The sequence below is a fragment of the Notothenia rossii genome (genome assembly GCF_949606895.1).
Source record: "Notothenia rossii genome assembly, chromosome: 9".
NCBI classification, from domain to species: domain Eukaryota; kingdom Metazoa; phylum Chordata; class Actinopteri; order Perciformes; family Nototheniidae; genus Notothenia; species Notothenia rossii.
In genome coordinates this window covers 28,056,636-28,076,566 of record NC_136907.1, presented here as the reverse complement: position 1 = coordinate 28,076,566, position 19,931 = coordinate 28,056,636, and the positions used below count along the sequence as shown (strand labels likewise).

The following is a 19,931-nucleotide window of genomic DNA, read 5'->3' as shown; positions in this document are numbered from 1 at the left end:
GTGTGTGTGTTTAAGTATATGTGTGTATGTGTGTGTGATTTCTGTTAGAGGAAGAAAAGGAACTATGAGGATGATTCAGTGTCCACGGCCTTGAGTTTTAATCCCGTTGGTACGCCATCAGCCCGTCATCTTCCTCAGCGGAAGACCTTTAATGGACTAATCCCAGTTAAAATGCCCATCAACTCTGGTGCGGTCGCTATATTGTCTTTGCTTTACTGCAGAGCTTCAAGGTCACTAAAGGAATGGCAGAGCTCTAATGTGACTCAAAGAACAGAACCGTAAAGCTGAGGGATTTACGAGAGGAATGTGTGCGTCTGCGCTAATGGCTCAGTGCTTTATTGTGCAATTAAAAAAAATAATCAAGCAAAGAAACAAATCAACAAGGTAAGAACTGCTCTGGTGAACAGTTCCCAAACACAGCTGAACTCTGTGGCCCCAACATGCCACCTAGTGGCGGCACCTGGAATATGGTTGACATTCACCTGGATCCATCTTTGTTTATATTGTTCACATTATCTTCTTTTTTTTTGTATTGATTATGTTATAATTTGTATCTATTGCATGTCCTTCCTGAGAGAGGGATCCCTCCTCCCCAAAGTAGAAGTAGTAGAAGTAGTAGTAGTAGTAGTAGTAGTAGAGTCAGAACAGAAGGTGTTGTATGCTGGACAAACTTGAACCCACCCTGAGATAAATGTGTAATGGGATATTAAGCTTTTTTAAATGTTTCTTTTGTAAAGGAGTATGTATTGATTATTTATGGTATTGCGGAAGAGATAGGTATCCAGCTGGAATCAAACAGGAATGCTGTGATTGTGGTTGTATGGTGTATCTGATGAGAGGTTCAGTGTGTATGAAGCTGTGATGACTGATGCTTGAAGGTCTTTCATGGGCTGATTCACTGTATGTGGGCAGTACGGGTACACTGAAGAGTTCCTGCGGTCAGCAGAAATATAAAACTTAGAATTTGCTTAAAGGTTGATTTGAGTTTCTTTACACAGCTTCTCAATTACACAATTGAATAGATTTGTTCACCTGTAACTTTAGAAAGTGTTCTAATACCTTATCCATACAGGCCCAGATGCTTCTGTAATAGCCTGCTTTGGTCATTCTGGTGTGGGAAGGGTGGAGTGTGGGCTGTAAAGAATTTGACATTTATTTTTGTGTTATATTTCTTCCCCTTGCAATTGCCATGTACTCAATTTGTCTGCCTGTATTGACTTGTGTTACTTTTACACTCCTGCTCAAATTGTGCACATGCACTGGACACTAAGTCGTAGCCATGCTGCATCATTAGTGTGACTATACTGTGACACATTAAAAAGAGATAAGCTAGTGACACGTTTCCTACTCTGTTTTAGGATACAAAACAGTATAAATCTATTAAATTGAACCTTAAAAACGTTCAGCAAAAATGTAGATAATTATAATAATAATCAGGTAATCAGTGTCCTTTGTAAACTGTTCAGGTAATCCACATTGTCAGTGCTTCCTGACCTGGGGAACACCATTTGTTACATGAAACATGAACCGACAGAGAAAAACATTTTTATTTTGAATTCCTGCAATTGAAAGGACTAGTGTCACTTTGCAACTTAAATAGTAGTAACACTATGTCTCAAAAACAGAAGGGATGGATGACAGTAAATGATTAAAAAGCAACAGTGTGCCAGCAATGCAACAGGATTATGTCCAGTGTCACACTTGGATCTATCTTCATGTACTGTGAACATGACAATAAATACAGTAACCTTCATGACATCATAATCTAACTAATGTTAGTTGGTCATATGTCTAAAGTGTTAAACATGATATCGTTCTTCAGTGACTTGATCAGTTAGTGCGGAACTGTTGCATCTAACTTGGGGACAGGAGGATAATATCAATAAGAGCAAGATAAAATAGTGTGTTCCAGTCGAGAAAACTTGAGAGTTACAGCTTATACTGTAGTGCTGCAAATAAAGTTCGATACTGGGAGTGGAAGAACATATTTGTTTCTATGATGTATTGATATATTAATGAATTTCTATTTCATTTAATATTCTTGACTATTTAGCACATGAGATAAGTCAAACATTTTCATTTCTTTGATGAGTGGTTTAAGAAATAGGAATAGACATTTTGGGACCATAAACATTGTTGTTGTTATTTATTTTTGCCAGGCAATGTACCAGGAGCACTTGAGATATAATGTCTTAGTTAGTGAGTTGTGTCCGTCTTTGCCTTACATAGTTAAAAAGAACAGCCAGTCTGCGGCAGTGTGTCTGGGTGGAGGGGTCTTCGGAGAGCCTGGTTTGGGGGGGGGGAGGTTAGTGGTGGTTGTTGAAGTGGTATGGCTCGTGGCGGTAGTGGCTGTGGCTGATGACGGGATGCTCGATGCCTTCGCTCTGCAGCTCCTCCTGCTTGTGAACTCCCTCCAGCTTCACCACCAAATCCCTGATGAAGGCCTGAGGGGAACAGCGTCACATGAAGTAGAGAGGGATTCATGTTCTACAATTAAAGAGTTCCAATGGGTCTTTTAAATGTGTCAATACGACCCCTATATGTTATTTGTTCATAAGTATAATGTCTGCTGTCACTAATGTAAAGTCAAGTATATTCAATATGATTCATGATCCCTGATGATCCAGTATCCATGTTAAAGAGGCCCTGTTGTATTTTGGGGGTTTTCCCTTTCCTGTAGTGTACAGTATACTGTATAGGTGTGCATGTGAATGTTCTGCAAAGGCTAAATTCCCAAAGTTCCCTCCAGAAGGAGTTTCTCTCCCCTCCCTGCCTGAAACGAAACCCGTTCCTTTAACATTCAGCAGTAATGGCTAATGATTCCTTCCTTTCTGTATAATTGAACCTATTTGTATCCAGGACAAGGCAGTAGGACAAGATAAATAAGGGCCTGTTTCTCTGCTAGATTTAGCACTGCTAAACTAAACACATCTGCGTATTCCATTCTTCAGCACTAGCTTCAATTAAAACATTGCTGATTGCCACATACACATGGTGATATGGTCTGTGAGCATCATAGCATAATTGCAGCATAACAAATAGGATGTGTAAGATCTGAGCCTGTCTCGAGAGACATTAAACAGTTTTGCTACATTTATGCTACCAACATATTATGGTCCCACAGTGTGACATATGTACATACAACAAAACAAAAAGGGCCTAGATAAACGGGGTATACCATTGGTGCTGGATGAGGGAAGGTTGTGTGTGTGTGTGTGTGTGTGTGTGTGTGTGTGTGTGTGTGTGTGTGTGTGTGTGTGTGTGTGTGTGTGTGTGTGTGTGTGTGTGTTTTTGTGTGTGTGTGTGTGTGTGTGTGTGGGGGGGGGGGGGTTAAAGTCCAGGACCATTTGGGGCAGGGGGGAAAGGTGGGAGGCAGGGTGGAGAGTTCAGGGGAGAGACTTGACTACCAGTGGACAATTGCAACTTTAAGGAAACCACCATTACAGTAAAGACATTTGAAAGGATAAGTATTCCTGCATCAATGTCAAATATATATATAAAACACAGCAAATTAATAGTGTCAATCAATTTAGGTGTTTGTCCTCTTCCATCACTTTTTGTTGAATATTTGAGATGCTTTAATGTCCATTGATAGAAAAAGCCCTTGGAGAGCAGTGAGGTCCCAGGACTGTAACTGAAGGCTGAGAAACAGTTCCATCTGTGCTGTGACGTAAATGCGATGATAATTTCTCAAAACTGACAAAATAAATCACTAAAAATAAGTTACCAGAATGGGATCTGTGACATGCCAGAAAAAAACACGGTAACACTTTATATTAAGGTACACACATTAACCATGAACTAGTTGTTAATTAACTTGCATATTAGCAGTATATTGGCTCTTTATTAGTCAGTATAAAACATTTATTAATGCCTTATTCTACATGACCATATTCTACAAGTAATAAGCCATTAGTTGAGAGTTTTTCCTCATAAACCCTCTAATTAGTGCTTATTTATTGCAAGTAAGGAAGTTGTTGTATATGAGTTTTGGTCTTAATATGGACCTAATAAGGCAGTAGTACCACAAGAATAGTAATTTTCCCATAATAACACTTAAAGGTGGTTAGGTCATTTTGGAGAAACCAGCCCGACTGCGCTAGAATTTGAAAATACACAACCGGAGAAAATCTGCCGCTTCCTTACAGAGCCCCTCCTCCAACACACACGCTAGGAATAGTATGTCGAGTTTTTAATGCTAAATGTATATCATTTTCTCACAGGATATAGAATGAGACAACACCGTTTGGATCCATTGTGTATGAATGCTTCAGCTCTTCAGACCAAAATAGTAAGATGTGAGCATGTTCCTAATTGTGTTGGTATGCAGCCTAGGTCTGGTCTGTTTAATAAAGGAAATCTGCCACTTTTATATTGTAAAATGTGTTAAATTAAAGCAGTCTTTAATTGTTTGTCCTAAACATAGCAATATATGCTTTTGAAATGTATCATGTCTTTGAAAAAATAATAGTATACAGTTTATATTGTGTATCACCTTTAGCTTGAAAATACATAGACGTGTTTTTTTTAATCTATAAAATAAATAGACAGACAGACACTTTATCGATCCCAAATTGGGAAATTATTTAACAGCAGCAGTGTGTTCAGGTATTACAATATTTAAAGTTGGAATAAAAGTATAATACACAGCAATCCATAAGATAAGTCCGATATTTTCATGAAACTCCCCAGGAGACACCAACACTAACGTGTCCAAGTTGAGTCCGGAGTTTGCTGCATGAGTTGCACTGTATGATCTGTGGTGTAGTGGGCTGTCACTCAAAAACTATGGAGCTATTTCAGGGTCATAAGTTTTGATCATTCAAAAAAATAATTTTTTTTTTGAAAGTTCAAGTTTTTATCCTGAACTTTGAAAAATACAATGATGTATTCAAAATAAAAATAAGTATTTGAAATCATTTTTCAGGTTGAATATCATTTTTGATTCAGTTCAGCTATTTTTTGGAATAAAATATTTATTTTCAGATTTCACTTTTATACATATTTTGATATTTGAATCTTTATTTTTTTCAGTTGCAGATTTTTCGTTTTCAGATTCAAAACAATTATTTTTTCAGTTCCAAATCAATTTTTTTCAGGTTTCACATTGCTTTTCACCTTCAGATCGTTTTTTTTTTCTTCGCTTTGAGACTTTTGGCCCTGATGTTGCTTTGGGGGGCGGGGCTTACCAAAGAGTAGTTTGGCATCCTGAGTGGCAGGCCTCCCTCTGTCATGTTGCCTTCATGGATGTTAGGTAGCGCGAGAAATATAACTCAATACTTTCTATACACAATACTCCCGTGATTGGTGGTAAACTGATACCAGCGTCAAAGTTCCGTTAAGCGAGCTGTTGAGCATCGTAGTTGGCAATAATCAAGGTATAAGATCAATAAACTGTGCTAGAATGTGAAATGACGTATCCGCAATCAAGCAATGTCCTTCCCCACTTCCACGTAGCTCCCTGAACGCAGCATAGTATTGGCTTGGTTTTTGCGATCAGAATCAGAATCCCTTTAGTAGTCCCACAGGGGATACATTTACATTGTTACAGCAGAGCAGAGCCAAATGTTACCTAAAAAAAAAAAAAAATTGTTTTGAATCTGAAAACGAAAAATCTGCAACTGAAAAAAATAAGGATTCAAATATCAAAATATGTATAAAAGTGAAATCTGAAAATAAATATTTCATTCAAAAAAAATTGCTGAACTGAATTGAAATAATATTCAACCTGAAAAATGATTTCAAATACTTATTTTTATTTTGAATTCATCATTGTATTTTTCAAAGTTCATGATAAAAACTTGAACTTTCAAATAAATTGTATTTTTTTTGAATGATCAAAACGTATGACCCTGAAATAGAGAACCGCAGTGACGCGTCGTAAAAACCCGGAAGTAAGTTAGCATTTTTAGCACTTCCGGTTCCTTCCTCAAAAAGCAATGCATTTTTTCCATAGGGTTTTGGAAAATAGCTTGAAATAAGGTCTGTGGTTGACACAAATTAATCAATAAATAAATCACTTTTTGTTCCACGACATTAAATACATCAGCAGTGACCCCACTGGGGATTTTTGAAGAGTTTACGTGTCAGAGTTCAACTCCCGCCTACTCCTGCCACCCCATCTGCACACTGCTGTGGCATTTTACGTTTCTAAGGTAAGCGGACATGAAACTATTCAGCAGAAATTATAAATAATTATCTAAGTTATTGAGTTTTTAGCATAATACTTCAGAATCTTAAAATCCCTTAACGTTTGTATGCAATTGTGCTAAATTCACCTCATACTGGTTAAAGCACATTATTACACGTTTAGAGTAATTTCAATGCAGGAAGATTGTGTTGCTTTTTAATGACTGTTTTAAAATGCCTTTTTCTTAATGTCTTTCATTTTTGTAAAGCACTTTTGAATGTGTTATATTTGATGAAAACATTTAAATATTAAGAGTACATACAAAATAGTGGGAAAGTAGAAGGTCAATGATATAAATATAGAATAGAAAATATTAAGAAGATACTGTAAATGATATCTAGAATAAAACAGTTTAGTGCCTGATAGGAGGATGTGCTAACTAATAAGGCTTTATTTAAACATTAAAGAATACTTTAGGTTAAGGTCTTCTTTTAAATAAGTGTTGGAGCCAATTTGCTTTGGGTTGTGCACGGGGTTTGTCTGTGTGTGTGTGTGTGTGTGTGTGTGTGTGTGTGTGTGTGTGTGTGTGTGTGTGTGTGTGTGTGTGTGTGTGTGTGTGTGTGTGTGTGTGTGTGTGTGTGTGTGTGTGTGTGTGTGTGTGTGTGTGAACGCATCATCGTCTAATCTGCGCACCTGGGAGCACGGGAGGTAATTAAGCTATATATGTGGGCACAGGTGATCAGTTGGGATGAGAGGCTCTTGGAGAAAACGAGGCTTGCTTGCTCTTGGAGGATCCCCGGGCTGATCCCTTGGACACGTGCTGAGACTGAGTAGACGGAGATAGGAGTGAACGTTGAAGTGAGTGCGAGATTGAGAGCAGCTGGTGGAATGGCTTCTTTGAGTCCTGGAGAGGAGGATATGGAAAGTGCATCTGAAGGAGGATGGAATGAAGTAAGGAAAAAGACTTCAAGAAAGAAGATAGACATGTCAAGTGACAGTCTTAGTGAATCTGATTCACAGAATGAATTGAAGAAAGTAAAGAAAAGGATTGAGAATGAAGAGTGGAAAGTGATTGTGGAGTTTGGTGAGCAATCCGCAGCTAAGCTACATCCAGTGGCCCTGACTAAAGCAATTCACAAAGAAATTGGATCGATAAAACAAGCAAGATTTCTGAGCAAAGGACGGATGTTGGTTGAGTTGATTAATGCAAGACAACAGGAAAAGTTACTGAAAATGAAGACCCTGAATGAAGTTCGAATTAAATGCCATGTTCCTGGAGCAAATCGGAAAATACTTGGAGTTATCAGTGGAGTTCCCATAGAAATCGGCATAGAAGAACTCGAGAAGGAAATTAAAGGGGGGAAAGTGACTATAGTAAAGCGTCTTCCTACTAGGTATCAAGGTAAGATAGTGGATAGTTTGTCTGTTCTTCTTCAGTTTGAAGAAACAATACAACAGAAGATAATGATCGGTTGCATGAGCTTTCCAGTAAGAGAATTCATCCCTAAACCTCTGCAGTGCTTTAAGTGCCAAAGGTTTGGGCATGTGGCAGACAAGTGCAAAGCAACTAAGCCCAGGTGTCCAACATGTGCGGGGGAACATGAATATGGTAGTTGTACTGCAGGTGCTAAGGTGAAATGTTGTAACTGTGGTGGGGAACATAGTGCTGCGTATCAGGGCTGTGAAGTGCAGAAAAAGGCCAAGGAGGTGCAGAGATACAAAGTGCAAAATAAAGTCTCATATGCTGAAGCAACAGAAAAGGTTTCACTAAACATAGCTAGGAAATCCCAAGTAGCATCAAGTATGTTCTCTTCAAAAGATTTTCCCAAACTCCCACAGGCAAAGGAAAGCTCCACAAAGTTTTCACATAAGTGTGTGATAGGAGAGGATGCATTGATTGTTAATAAGTACAAGTTTGTGGCCTTTATTGGAAAAGTGGTGAATGTTGCTTTACAACAGACAAAAAAGAGGTCAAGACTGAAAACAATAGTGGAGGCAGCAGGTGAATTTTTGGGGATAAAGGATATAACCGTTGAAATGATACATGAAATGTTAGCCACCAATAATGATGATTCACAGATTGAGTAGATGAATGGTTTTTCTCCTTCTGCAATGGAATGCTAGAAGCCTTATTGCAAATGGACAAGAATTCAAGACCTATATATATCAGTTAAAAGAAAAAACAGACGTTATTTGTATTCAAGAAACATGGCTGAAGACTCATTTGGACTTCATAATTGGGGGATATACTGCTATAAGACAAGATAGAAATGATGGCCAGGGAGGGGGATGTGCAATCTTTATCAGAGAAGTCATGTCTTATAGTAAGCTAACTTTTAAGAACAGTCATGATTTAGAAATAGTGGGTGTAGAAGTTTGGATTAATAAAAGGAAAATTAGTGTCCTGAATTTTTATAATCCATGTAATAAACTCAGAATAGAGGAATTAGACAGTCTTTGCCAAGGAAATGAAATAATATGGTGTGGTGATTTTAATGCACATAATACAATGTGGGGAGGGAGATCAACAGATTACAACGGACAGGTGGTGGAGGATTTAATGGAGGCAAAGGAATTAGTTTGTTTAAATAATGGGCAAGGTACAAGGATCAATTTTAGAGATGGAACAGAGTCTGCGATCGACCTAACTCTTGTAACAAGTGAATTAGCTTCTGGTAGCAGTTGGGAAGTATTGGCAAATAACAGTATTGGGAGTGATCATCTTCCGTTTATAATCAAGTTTGATATAAATCATGTGGTTGAGCTAGACGGTATCGTGAGATGGACTTTTTCTAAAGCAAATTGGGAGATGTTTGCTAAATTGTGCAATAATGAATTGGATCAGATTGATATGGCAGAAAGTATTGATGAAATAAATGAGCAATTTACTTCAAATATAATTAAAAGAGCTAATCAAACTATTGGGAATAAAACTGGGAAACTTGGTAAATGTGTTAAGATGGTACCGTGGTGGAACAAAGACTGTAATGATGCAATCCGAAACAAAATCAGGCTGTTTGGAAAGCTAAGAAAGACAAATTCATTACATAATTTATTAGACTATAAAAAGGCACAGGCTCAGGTAAGGAACATTGTTAAAAGAGCAAAAAGGGAGTGTTGGAGAGGATTCTGTTCAAGTATTGGGAGAACTACACCATTAGATAAAGTATGGGGAATGATTAAGAAGATGAGGGGAATAAGACATCAGAGTAACCTGCCAGTATTAGAGATTGCCACTGGTGCTTTGGAGAAGGCAGAAAATCTAGCTGAAAATGTTGTCAAAGTTCATTCTTGGGAAAATTTGACAGAAGAAGGTAAGATCAGGAGGCAGGAAGTGTTAGATGAGCATCCTAATGTATATGAAGAAAGACATTCGTCGCAGAGTGTTGTAAATATACCTTTCTCTATTCAAGAGTTGAGAAGAGCATTAAGTAAGTGTAAAATGACTGCTCCTGGGAAAGATAATGTATGTTATATAATGTTGACCAAATTAAGTGATTTTGCATTAGGAAAGCTGCTGGAGATGTACAATAAGATCTGGGAGAAAGGGAAGCTGCCAATAATATGGAAAGAGTCAGTCATTATTCCTATTAGGAAACCTGGGAAAGATCCAACCAGTCCAGGCAGTTATAGACCTATAGCTCTGACATCACACTTGTGTAAAGTTATGGAAAGAATGATAACAGAAAGGCTAACATACTACATTGAGAAAAATGAACTAATGACTCCTTATCAGAGTGGGTTTAGAAGAGGGCAGAGTACTTTAGATCCACTGCTGTGCCTGGAGTCTGAAGTCAGGAAAGCCCAAGCGAACAAGGACTGTGTTTTAGCTGTATTCTTTGATGTGGAAAAAGCTTACGATATGATGTGGAAGGAAGGATTATTAATAAAACTGGACATTATGGGTCTGGGAGGTAATGTATATAATTGGATTAGGGATTTTTTGTTTGGCCGTGCCATCAGAGTCCGAGTTGGCAAGTCATATTCTCGAAGGCATGAAGTTGAAAATGGAACCCCGCAGGGGAGTGTCATCAGTCCTCTTTTATTTTCTATCATGATCAATGATATATATACACAAGTAGGATCTGATATTGGTAAGTCACTTTTTGCAGATGATGGAGCTATTTGGAAAAGGGGCAGAAATGTAAAATATATTGTAGCTAAGATTCAGGAAGCCATTAGGGAAATTGAAAGCTGGTCTCTGACATGGGGGTTTAGATTGTCGGTGGAAAAAACTGAAACTTTCTTTTTTACGAGGAAAAGGATAGGTGAGGAGGTTAGGTTAAAACTTTATGGACAAGATCTAAAGAAAGTGAAGACATTTAAATGTCTGGGAATATGGTTGGACGAGAGAGTCAAATGGAGAACTCACATTGATAAAGTAGTAGATAAATGTAAAAGGGTTTTAAATGTTATGAGGTGCTTGGCAGGCACTAAGTGGGGGGCTGATAAAGCTGCTTTGAGGAACGTATACACGGCCTTAATAAGATCAGCCATAGAATACGGACTAATAGTGTATGGGTCAGCTGCATATTCTTCTCTTCAAAAATTAGATAGAGTCCAGGCACAAGCACTAAGGATATGCTGTTGGGCAGTAAGATCTACACCAGTGTCGGCACTTCAGGTAGAGGTCGGAGAAGTACCTATTTCTTTGAGGAGAAAGCAGTTAATTGTTAATTACTGGGCAAATCTACAGGGTCATAAAGATACTCACCCTACTGAACAGACTGTACAAACAAGTTGGGAAAGTAACAAAAGAAAAAAAGAAAGTTTTTGTTTTTGTGTTTCGGAAATATGTAAGGAATTCAAAGTTAAAGAATGGAATATTAGTCCGACGGTGTTGTTATCAGCTGTTCCACCATGGTTGCTACCTCAACCTATAGTATATTTGTCACTAGTGAAACGGGTACATTCAATGAAAAACAAATTCAATTATGTGAACACTGTTCTACATGAACAATATGGGCAGTTTATAAAAATATTTACTGATGGATCCAAAAATCCAGAAAATGGTCTAACGAGTTGTGCATTTTATGTTCCTGAGTTAAAAGTCAAAGTGGGAAAGCGTACAAGTGATCACATTGCAGTATATACAGTAGAGATGATGGCTATCTCTCTAGCACTTCAGTGGGTAGAGGAAATACAGCCAATGCGAGTGGTCATTTGCTCTGACTCCAGTGCAGCTCTGGAGAGTATAAACAACTTCTCTTCAGAATGTCGTCAGGATATTTTACATGAAATTTTACAAAGCATGTTTAGGTTAGTTCATCTGGGAATTGTTGTTCAATTTGTGTGGGTTCCAGCGCATGTGGGTATTAGAGGGAATGAAGTAGTGGATCAACTAGCAAAATGTGGTTTGAAAGCAAACCAGATTGATGTTATGGTACCCATCAGTAGATCAGAAGTCAAATCTTTTACAAAAGTGGTTATCAAGCAATAATGGCAAAAATTATGGGACAGTAACACCAAAGGAAGACATCTATACCAGATACAAAGGGAAGTAGGAACAGGGAGCACGTGGGGGAGTAGTAGAAGAGAACAGAGCATTAACAGCAGGATAAAATTGGGACACTCTGGACTAAACTCATCACTGCATCTGATTGGAAAACATCCAAATGGCAATTGTGATGGTTGCCAACAACCAGAGACAATACATCATGTATTTTTAGCTGCCCGGATTATAACAGACAAAGATTCATTCTGAAAACTGCACTGGAACAACTCAACATCAAAGACATGGATTTCAAGGCAATATATGAAAGTAAATCAAGAAATGAAGCAAACAAGCTGATCTTCAAATTCAAGGATAAAGAAACTGCATAAATTAACAAAGGATGTTGAACAATTGATACTTTCAAGCCAAAATATGCCTGAGGTGGAATCCATGTGTGAAATGTTTGTGAAAACAATGATGGAATTAAATGAGTTGCATGAGTCACTGAAACCATTAATACCAGAGGATGAAGTTATAAAACAAAATGAATGGTTTGAAACACGAATGCACAGCAATCGAGAAATGATGAATAAAATGCAAAGGTGGTTGCAAACTACAAAGGAGCAATTTACACATGCAATTGATGATGATGTGGTAAATGTCAATGCTGCAACCAAAACTAATGTGGTTATTGATGATATCTGTCCAAATGAAAGCATTTCTAATGTAACCGGAAGAACATGCTCATCAGCTGGCCGATCCAGCCACAGGTCCAACATGTCATCCATCTCGTCTGCATGTATCAAGTCGGACGCTGAAGCGGCTGCTCTCAGTGCTATGGCGGCTATCCTCAAAGAAAAACATGCACTGGAGTGTGAAGAGCTTAGCCTCGCAGCAGCCAGAAAGTGTGAAGAGGACAGCCTTGCAGCAGCCAGAAAGTGTGAAGAGGAGCAGATCAGACCACGCAAGGAGTGGCTTGAATTGCAAAGTGGAATTGCTGCCAACACAGCAAAGGCCAATGTGGTCAGGTACAGAGGATTTGAGGTTCAAAGCTCAAGGGCTGATTCAAATGGAATGAATTCATATCTAGACAGAGCCAAAAGGAAAATCTCTCTTAGACCCTCTGCTACAGAATTCATCCCACAAGGTTCAGAAGGTCGGTTCAACCCCTCACCAACAGGGGGCAGCAGAGCTGTAGTGTCAGTGGAGACTCTGCACAAGGATGCAAACTTGCAGTACCAAAATCCTGCAGAAGAGGATAAGAACTTTGCTCTGTCAATGGGTGCGCGCCCCAAAGATTCAAACCAGCAGTTGCATCATCCATCAGTAGGTGGCAAAGCTCTATTGCCAATGGAGGCATTCACAGCCACAACAATACCAGAAGGAAATGGATCTAAAGCCTATGAACTCAATCCCACGTCATCTCAGATATGTCATCAGACATTCTCTGCCACACAAGTCACTCATGATCTTGACACACATTTGGTGCAGGAAACCAACCGACATACGGGTTCAGTGCAAAGTAACGTGAATCAAGGCAACATTATCAACATCATGCAAACGCAAAATGATATCACAGCTCTGTTGGTGCAGCAACAGTCAACATTGTCACTGCCACCAAAAGAAATACCAACCTTTGATGGAGACCCTTTGGAGTATAGTGCATTCATACGAGCATTTGAACATGGATTGGAAGCAAAGACTGCTAACAATGTTGATTGCCTTTACTTTTTGGAACAATACACCAAGGGACAACCCAAGGAACTGGTTAAAAGCTGTCAACACATGCCACCCGACAGGGGATACCAAAGAGCAAAGACACTTTTGAGAGAACGCTTTGGAAATCAACAAATAATAGCCACTGCATACATGGAGCAAGCGCTTGGATGGACACCAGTGAAAACAGAGGATGTTAAGGCTTTGCAAGCTTTTTCTTTGTTTCTCCGTGTTTGCTGCAATGCCATGGAGGACATAAGCTACATGTCAGAGATGAATATGCCAACTAACATGCGGGCTATGATCTTAAAGTTGCCCTTAAAGTTCCCTGAGGGAAAGATGGAGAAACCTTGCTTACGAGCTACAGGAGAGGCAACATCGTCAAGCATGTTTCGGCGATATTGTCAAGTTTGTTGAGCGACAAGTATCTATTGTCTCTGATCTGCTGTTTGGAAACATTCAAGACACGTCCATCTCTTCACCAAAATACATAAGTGGAAACAACATATCACAGCCTCGCAGCCGCCATAAAGGAAGCAGTTTTGCTACTTCTGTTGAAGCTGTCAATCGTGGAACTGCACCTGAAAAGCAAAAAGGAGAATAGCCTACCGTATAGGCCAAGAAGGATATCTTGTCTGCTGTGTGAAAAGGATCACAAGTTGGCGACATGCTACAAAATGGAGAGGATGATGCACACAGAGAAAATTACTTTTCTGAAAGAAAAGGGTGCTTGTTTTGGTTGTTTAGCTGTTGGACACATGAGTAAGGACTGCAACAGCCGCCTTTACTGCCAAGTGTGTAATTTAAAACATCCCACCATCCTCCACATCCATTCACAGAGAAAGGAGGTCTCATCAGAGGACATACAGCAAGAAACATCAACAGAGGATCACAAAGTTTCTACCAAAACATGTGGCCATATTGGGGCTGGAGGACAGGATTGTGCCTTGCCCATTGTGCCCATTCAGATCAAGGCTACAAACGGCAGCACAGTGATAAACACTTATGCCTTCCTGGATCCTGGTAGCACGGCCACCTTTTGCTCAGAGCGACTGATGAGGGAGCTTAAGATGAGAGGAAGAGAATCCAAATTCCTGTTGAGAACAATGAATCAGGAAAAGCTTGCGGATAGTCACATAATTTCTGGGTTGGAGGTGGCTGCACTCAACAGTAACAATTACTATGAGCTACCTGATGTGTTCACACAAACTGTAATGCCTGTGACTCCTGACAACATTCCAAAACAGGAAGAGTTAAGTGCATGGCACCACTTAAACTCTGTGAAACTTCCTGTCATTGACGCTGACGTGGAGCTGCTAATTGGAGCTAATGCCTCAAAACTCATGGAACCATGGGAGGTGGTGAACAGCAATGATGATGGACCTTATGCTGTCAGAACCCTGCTAGGATGGGTTGTCAATGGACTGCTGAGAGCAGACCGCCAAATTGTAAACAGCTGTCCCACCATTGCAGTTAATCAAATATCATTAACCAGCTTGGAGGAACTGCTGGTAAAGCAATACAACCACGACTTCAATGAGAGATCAGTTGATGAAAAGCCAGAAATGTCCAGAGAAGATCTTACGTTTTTGGAAATCATGAAAAGTTCCGCCAACCTCACTGATGGACATTACAGTCTGAAATTACCTTTCAGAGAAGAAAAAGTGTCAAAGCCAAACAATCGCCATGTTGCTGAATAAAGGGCTCTGTGTCTTAAAAGGAAATTCAAGAAAAATGCAACACTTAACGAGGAGTATGTCAACTTTCTGGGCGATGTCATACAAAAGAGCTATGCAGAAAGAGTGCCTGAACAGCAACTTGAAGGCAGAGAAGGAAAAGTCTGATACATCCCACATCATGGCGTGCATCAGCCTAAAAAGGGGACCTTGAGAGTTGTGTCTGATTGCGGCGCAAGCTTTAAAGGGACATCAGTGAACAGCAAGCTACTGCTGCAAAACCTGTGCAGATTAAGCTACAGCTGGGATGATCAAATACTACAAACGAATCAGCTGCAGTGGGTGAAGTGGCTGGAAGACCTTCAAAAGCTAAGCATGTTCAGTGTGCCAAGGTGTATCAAACCTAAAGATTTTGGACAGGCCACAACTGCCCAACCTGTCAGCATGGATACGGCACAGTTTCATACCTGCGGTTGCAAAATGAACGGAAGGACTTTCATCTAGCTTTCCTGCTAGGAAAAGCACAAGTTGCTCCAGTAAAGACAGTGACAATCCCGAGAATGGAATTAACAGCTGCTGTGTTTGCAGTGCGAGTTGACAAGATGCTGAGAGCTGAGCTGCAGCTAGAGTTGAAAGGTTCAACCTTCTGGACGGATAGCACAACTGTACTGAAGTACATTAGGAATGAAACAAAGCGTTTTCACACCTTCGTGGCCAATAGGATTTCTGCTATAAGAGATGCCACTGATATCTCACAATGGAGGTACGTTGGTACGAAGCAAAATCCAGAAGATGAGGCATCTCGTGGCATGAAAGCTGAGCATCTTCTTACTGGCAGCAGATGGATCCGGGAGTACCACTGTTACAGGAACGTCAACGGTGGACAAAGGAGAAGAGGAGTTTCGTCACAGGAGACATCGTCATCGTTGCAGAATCTACTGTCCCCCGTGGATCTTGGTTGCTAGGGAAAATACTGCAGACCTTTCCTGACGCAAATGGACTGGTGCGGTCTGTTAAAGTCCAGACAAAATGCATTTTACTGGAACGACCAGTCACCAAGATCTGTCTTCTCCAGGAAGCTGAATGAAGAACTGACATAGATCCCTATGTTCGGATTACTTTTTCCCTTTTTGGACACTTTTTGACTGACAGTATGGACTGAGACACTCTCGTGCTCTTTACTAATAATTGACTCCACTGGTGTTTTGGTGTAATTGTCACTTTATTATACAGTCACAATTAGGGGCCGGTGTGTTGGAGCTAATTTGCTTTGGGTTGTGCACGGGGTTTGTCTGTGTGTGTGTGTGAACGCGTCATCGTCTAATCTGCGCACCTGGGAGCACGGGAGGTAATTAAGCTATATATGTGGGCACAGGTGATCAGTTGGGATGAGAGGTTAGAGAGGAAGCCACACGTTTTTCAACCGTGTTGACCGTGTCTGAGCGTGTGCGTGATTGTTATGTGATTTTAGATAGGCCTTCGTAAAATAACATTTTAACTTTGTATGAAGAAATAAAGCATTACAAATGACGTCATGGTGGACCTCATCCTTCACCACAACACGCGTTGGGAACTCTGACTGCTAACCTCCAAGAGTGGCCTTTTTTGATGAGCGATCGACGCTACAATAAGAAAAAAGCTTTGATTGTTGGCACTTGACAATCACCTTCACTGAATTGTACTGAGGTGTAACTAAACTCAGATTTAAGGGTTGTTTATATTTCACATCATTAATCCAAATCTGTAAAGTAACTCAAATAAATGTAGTGGAGTAAAAATACCAGGTTAACCTTAAAGAAAGCCCTCAGGATTATAAAAGACCCCCATCAACCCAGCCACAAACTGTTCTGTCTGCTGCCGTCTGGCAGGCGGTACCGCAGCATCCGGACTAAAACCACCAGACTCAGGGACAGTTTCATCCCACAGGCCATAAGACTATTAAACACCTGCACTTTGAAACAACATCCATAACATTCATCTGGCTGCTACTTAGAAATTATTTATCTAATATATCATATTCCAATCACTTGTAGAATCTTATTGCACTATTTCACAATTTCTTCTGTGTAACTGTTTTATTGTGTTGCACTGTTGGAGGAGCCTGTGTGTAGGTAGGACACGTTCGATTCCTGTTTTGAATAGTGTGCCGTCGATGGGTTTCATTCCATTTCAAAGTGCTTTTTGACGCTGTAAACTTCGCGCACTGCCACTCCAACATCCAATCACAGAACTTGAGGACTGATCACGGGGTTTGTCAAGCTAAGCACATGGTGTAGTCCCAAACGATAGCTGAGGATTCTGGGTAGTGTAGTGTCTTCTGCCATCCAAAAACTCCGAAAAAATATTTGTTTCTCCGAATCGAAGGGGAAAAATACAAAAGCATTGTACACAATTCAAACCAATAAATGTTGTGTAATTAACAAGGATAATCTGGTGTTTTTGAGTTGATGAGTAGTGCAGATATCACAGTAAAATCAATCGACAGTAAAGAGCATACTTACTTCCGGGTGTAAAATTATCCGTTATCCAATGGGAATGGACGCTCGTAATACAATAAAGGGGACATGATCATTATCTTTTAAATAACGTTAACTAAAGGGAACAATCTATTTGACACAGCTGAAGCTCTGGCCTTCTTTAAAAACTAACTAATTTAATAAAAATCACAGTTGTATTACACACAATGCACTGTTTTTTGAGAACAAAAATTTGTTTTTACATTCTGACAAAAAATAAAAATGATTATGAATACAAATAAAATAAAAGAAGCCTCCCGTGAGATACTACAAGCTATAAAGTACATTTTAAAAAGTTTTATAGAATAAAAGTTCACTGCGGGACGTTGTAGAAATGCGTGTGTGCACCACGACAAAGGAGCATTCACTTTATATAGGGGTTGTTTGCGTGCCCGTCCACCACGCAATGACACTGAGAAAGTGGATAACATCACTCCTGTTCTGAAATCTTTACACTGGCTTCCTGTGTGTCAAATAATAGATTTCAAAAATACTGCTGCTGGTTTATAAAACTTTGAATGATTTAGGCCCAAAATACATTTCTGACCTCCTGCTAAATTATGAACCATCCAGATCTCTCAGGTCTTCAGGAACTGGTCAGCTTTCTGTCCCCAGAGTCAGAACTAAACATGGTAAAGCAGCGTTCAGTTATTATGCTCCACATATCTGGAACAAACTCCCAGAAACCTGCAGGTCCGCTGCAACTCTGACTACTTTTAAATCCAGACTAAAGACTTTTCTTTTTGTCGCTGCTTTTAATTGAACTATTCACATCTTAAACTGCACTGTAACTTTTATCCATGTATTTTTTCTTTTCATGTTTATTTTATTATCTTTCCTTTTTAATGACTGATTTTAAATGCCATTTTCTTAATGTCTTTCATTTTTTGTAAAGCACTTTGAATTGCCTTGTGTTGAAAGGTGCAATATAAATAAACTTGCCTTGCCTTAGATATAAATACCTAATTTTGAGTTATTTAGACACAATTAACACTTATAGTTTCACGTTTTGTTACATAAGAATATATCATATTTGTTAAGTGTTATTATGGGAGAATTACTATTATTGTGGTACCAGTGCCTTATTAGGCCCATATTGAGCATATTAAGACCAAAACTCATGTACAACAACTTCCTTACTTGCAATAAATAAGCACTAATTAGAGGGTTATTGAGGAAAAACTCTCAACTAATTGCTTATTACTTGAAGAATATGGTCATGTAGAATAAGGCATTATGTGTTTTATACTGACTATTAAAGAGCCAATATACTGCTAATATGCATGTTAATTAACAACTAGTTCATGGTTAATGTGTGCACCTTAATAAAAAGTGTTACCATGTTTTTTTCTGGCATGTCACAGATCCCATTCTGGTAACTTATTTTTAGTGATTTATTTTGCAAGTTTTGAGAAATGATCATCACATTTACGTCACAACACAGATGGAACTGTTTCTCAGCCTTCAGTTACAGTCCTGGGACCTCACTGCTGTCCAAGGGCTTTTTCTATCTATGGACATTAAAACATCTTAAATATTCAACAAAAAGGGATGGAAGAGGACAAAAAACTAAATTGATTAATGATACTGCTGTTTTTTATATATATATTTGACATTGATGCATGAATACTTATCCAAAAACACTTATTTGAGCATAAACTTTGGGTGACCTCTTCGACTGCTTACTTTGTAAAAATACTGAGTATGAGCGTCTTTAGCCTGATAGGAGTCACAGTGACATTCTGTGTTATGGCAACAACACATGTACAGCTGGGAAAGTTATCTTGATACTGACTGGAAACATTTGTTAGACTGTAGATTCATTTGTTATAGTTTTATAGATATTAATCAGCAGTCAAACAAAAATAAATATTTGTCCTCTTTTCATTCTACTTATCAAGGGATTCCCTTTAAAACCTTTTCAAAGAAAGTGTTGAGAGGCAAATTCTGCCATTCATCTGATGTTGAAATAAGGTTACAACATTTCCATAATTCTAATGATACACACATTTCTGTAACAAATGAGTTTTCTTCATCCACTGCATGGGAACACAGAACCTGTCTTATAAGATTTACTTTGAAAGATGCCCACTTAATTTGAAAAACTCAGACTGTTGAAGTCACATATTGACTTCAGATACACTTTGGGATAAATCTTTACACAGAGCAAGGACTTTGAGTTTCACAATCATTACAATCTGAGGCATATAAGAAGGGGATCTTTATATGTCCAATTTAAACAGGAATGATTTTAGTGTACAAACATACATGTTGTTTTAAGACTTGAAAATAATATGGACTTCTCTTAACAATGCTCCCCAGCAGAGTGTGAGTTAGAAAGCAACACTGACCCTCCCTGCTCTTTTGCCAGCGTTTGCATCTCAGACCAGGCCACAGCGAGGACAACGCCTGAGTCCAGAAAGACTCATTGTTTCAGTTTTAAATGAACAGAAAAAGGC

General features: G+C 39.1%; 1 protein-coding gene across 1 annotated transcript in view; it reads right to left on the bottom strand.

The window, feature by feature from the left end:
• Positions 1–1,529: 1,529 nt before the first annotated feature.
• Positions 1,530–19,931, bottom strand: part of ppp1r14aa (protein phosphatase 1, regulatory (inhibitor) subunit 14Aa) — a 60,874-nt gene continuing 42,472 nt past the window's right edge. Inside the window, exon 4 of the mRNA XM_079647909.1 lies at positions 1,530–2,444. Within this exon, the coding sequence (XP_079504035.1) occupies positions 2,307–2,444 (138 nt within the window). The 3' untranslated portion in view covers positions 1,530–2,306. The remainder of the gene's footprint in view (positions 2,445–19,931) is intronic.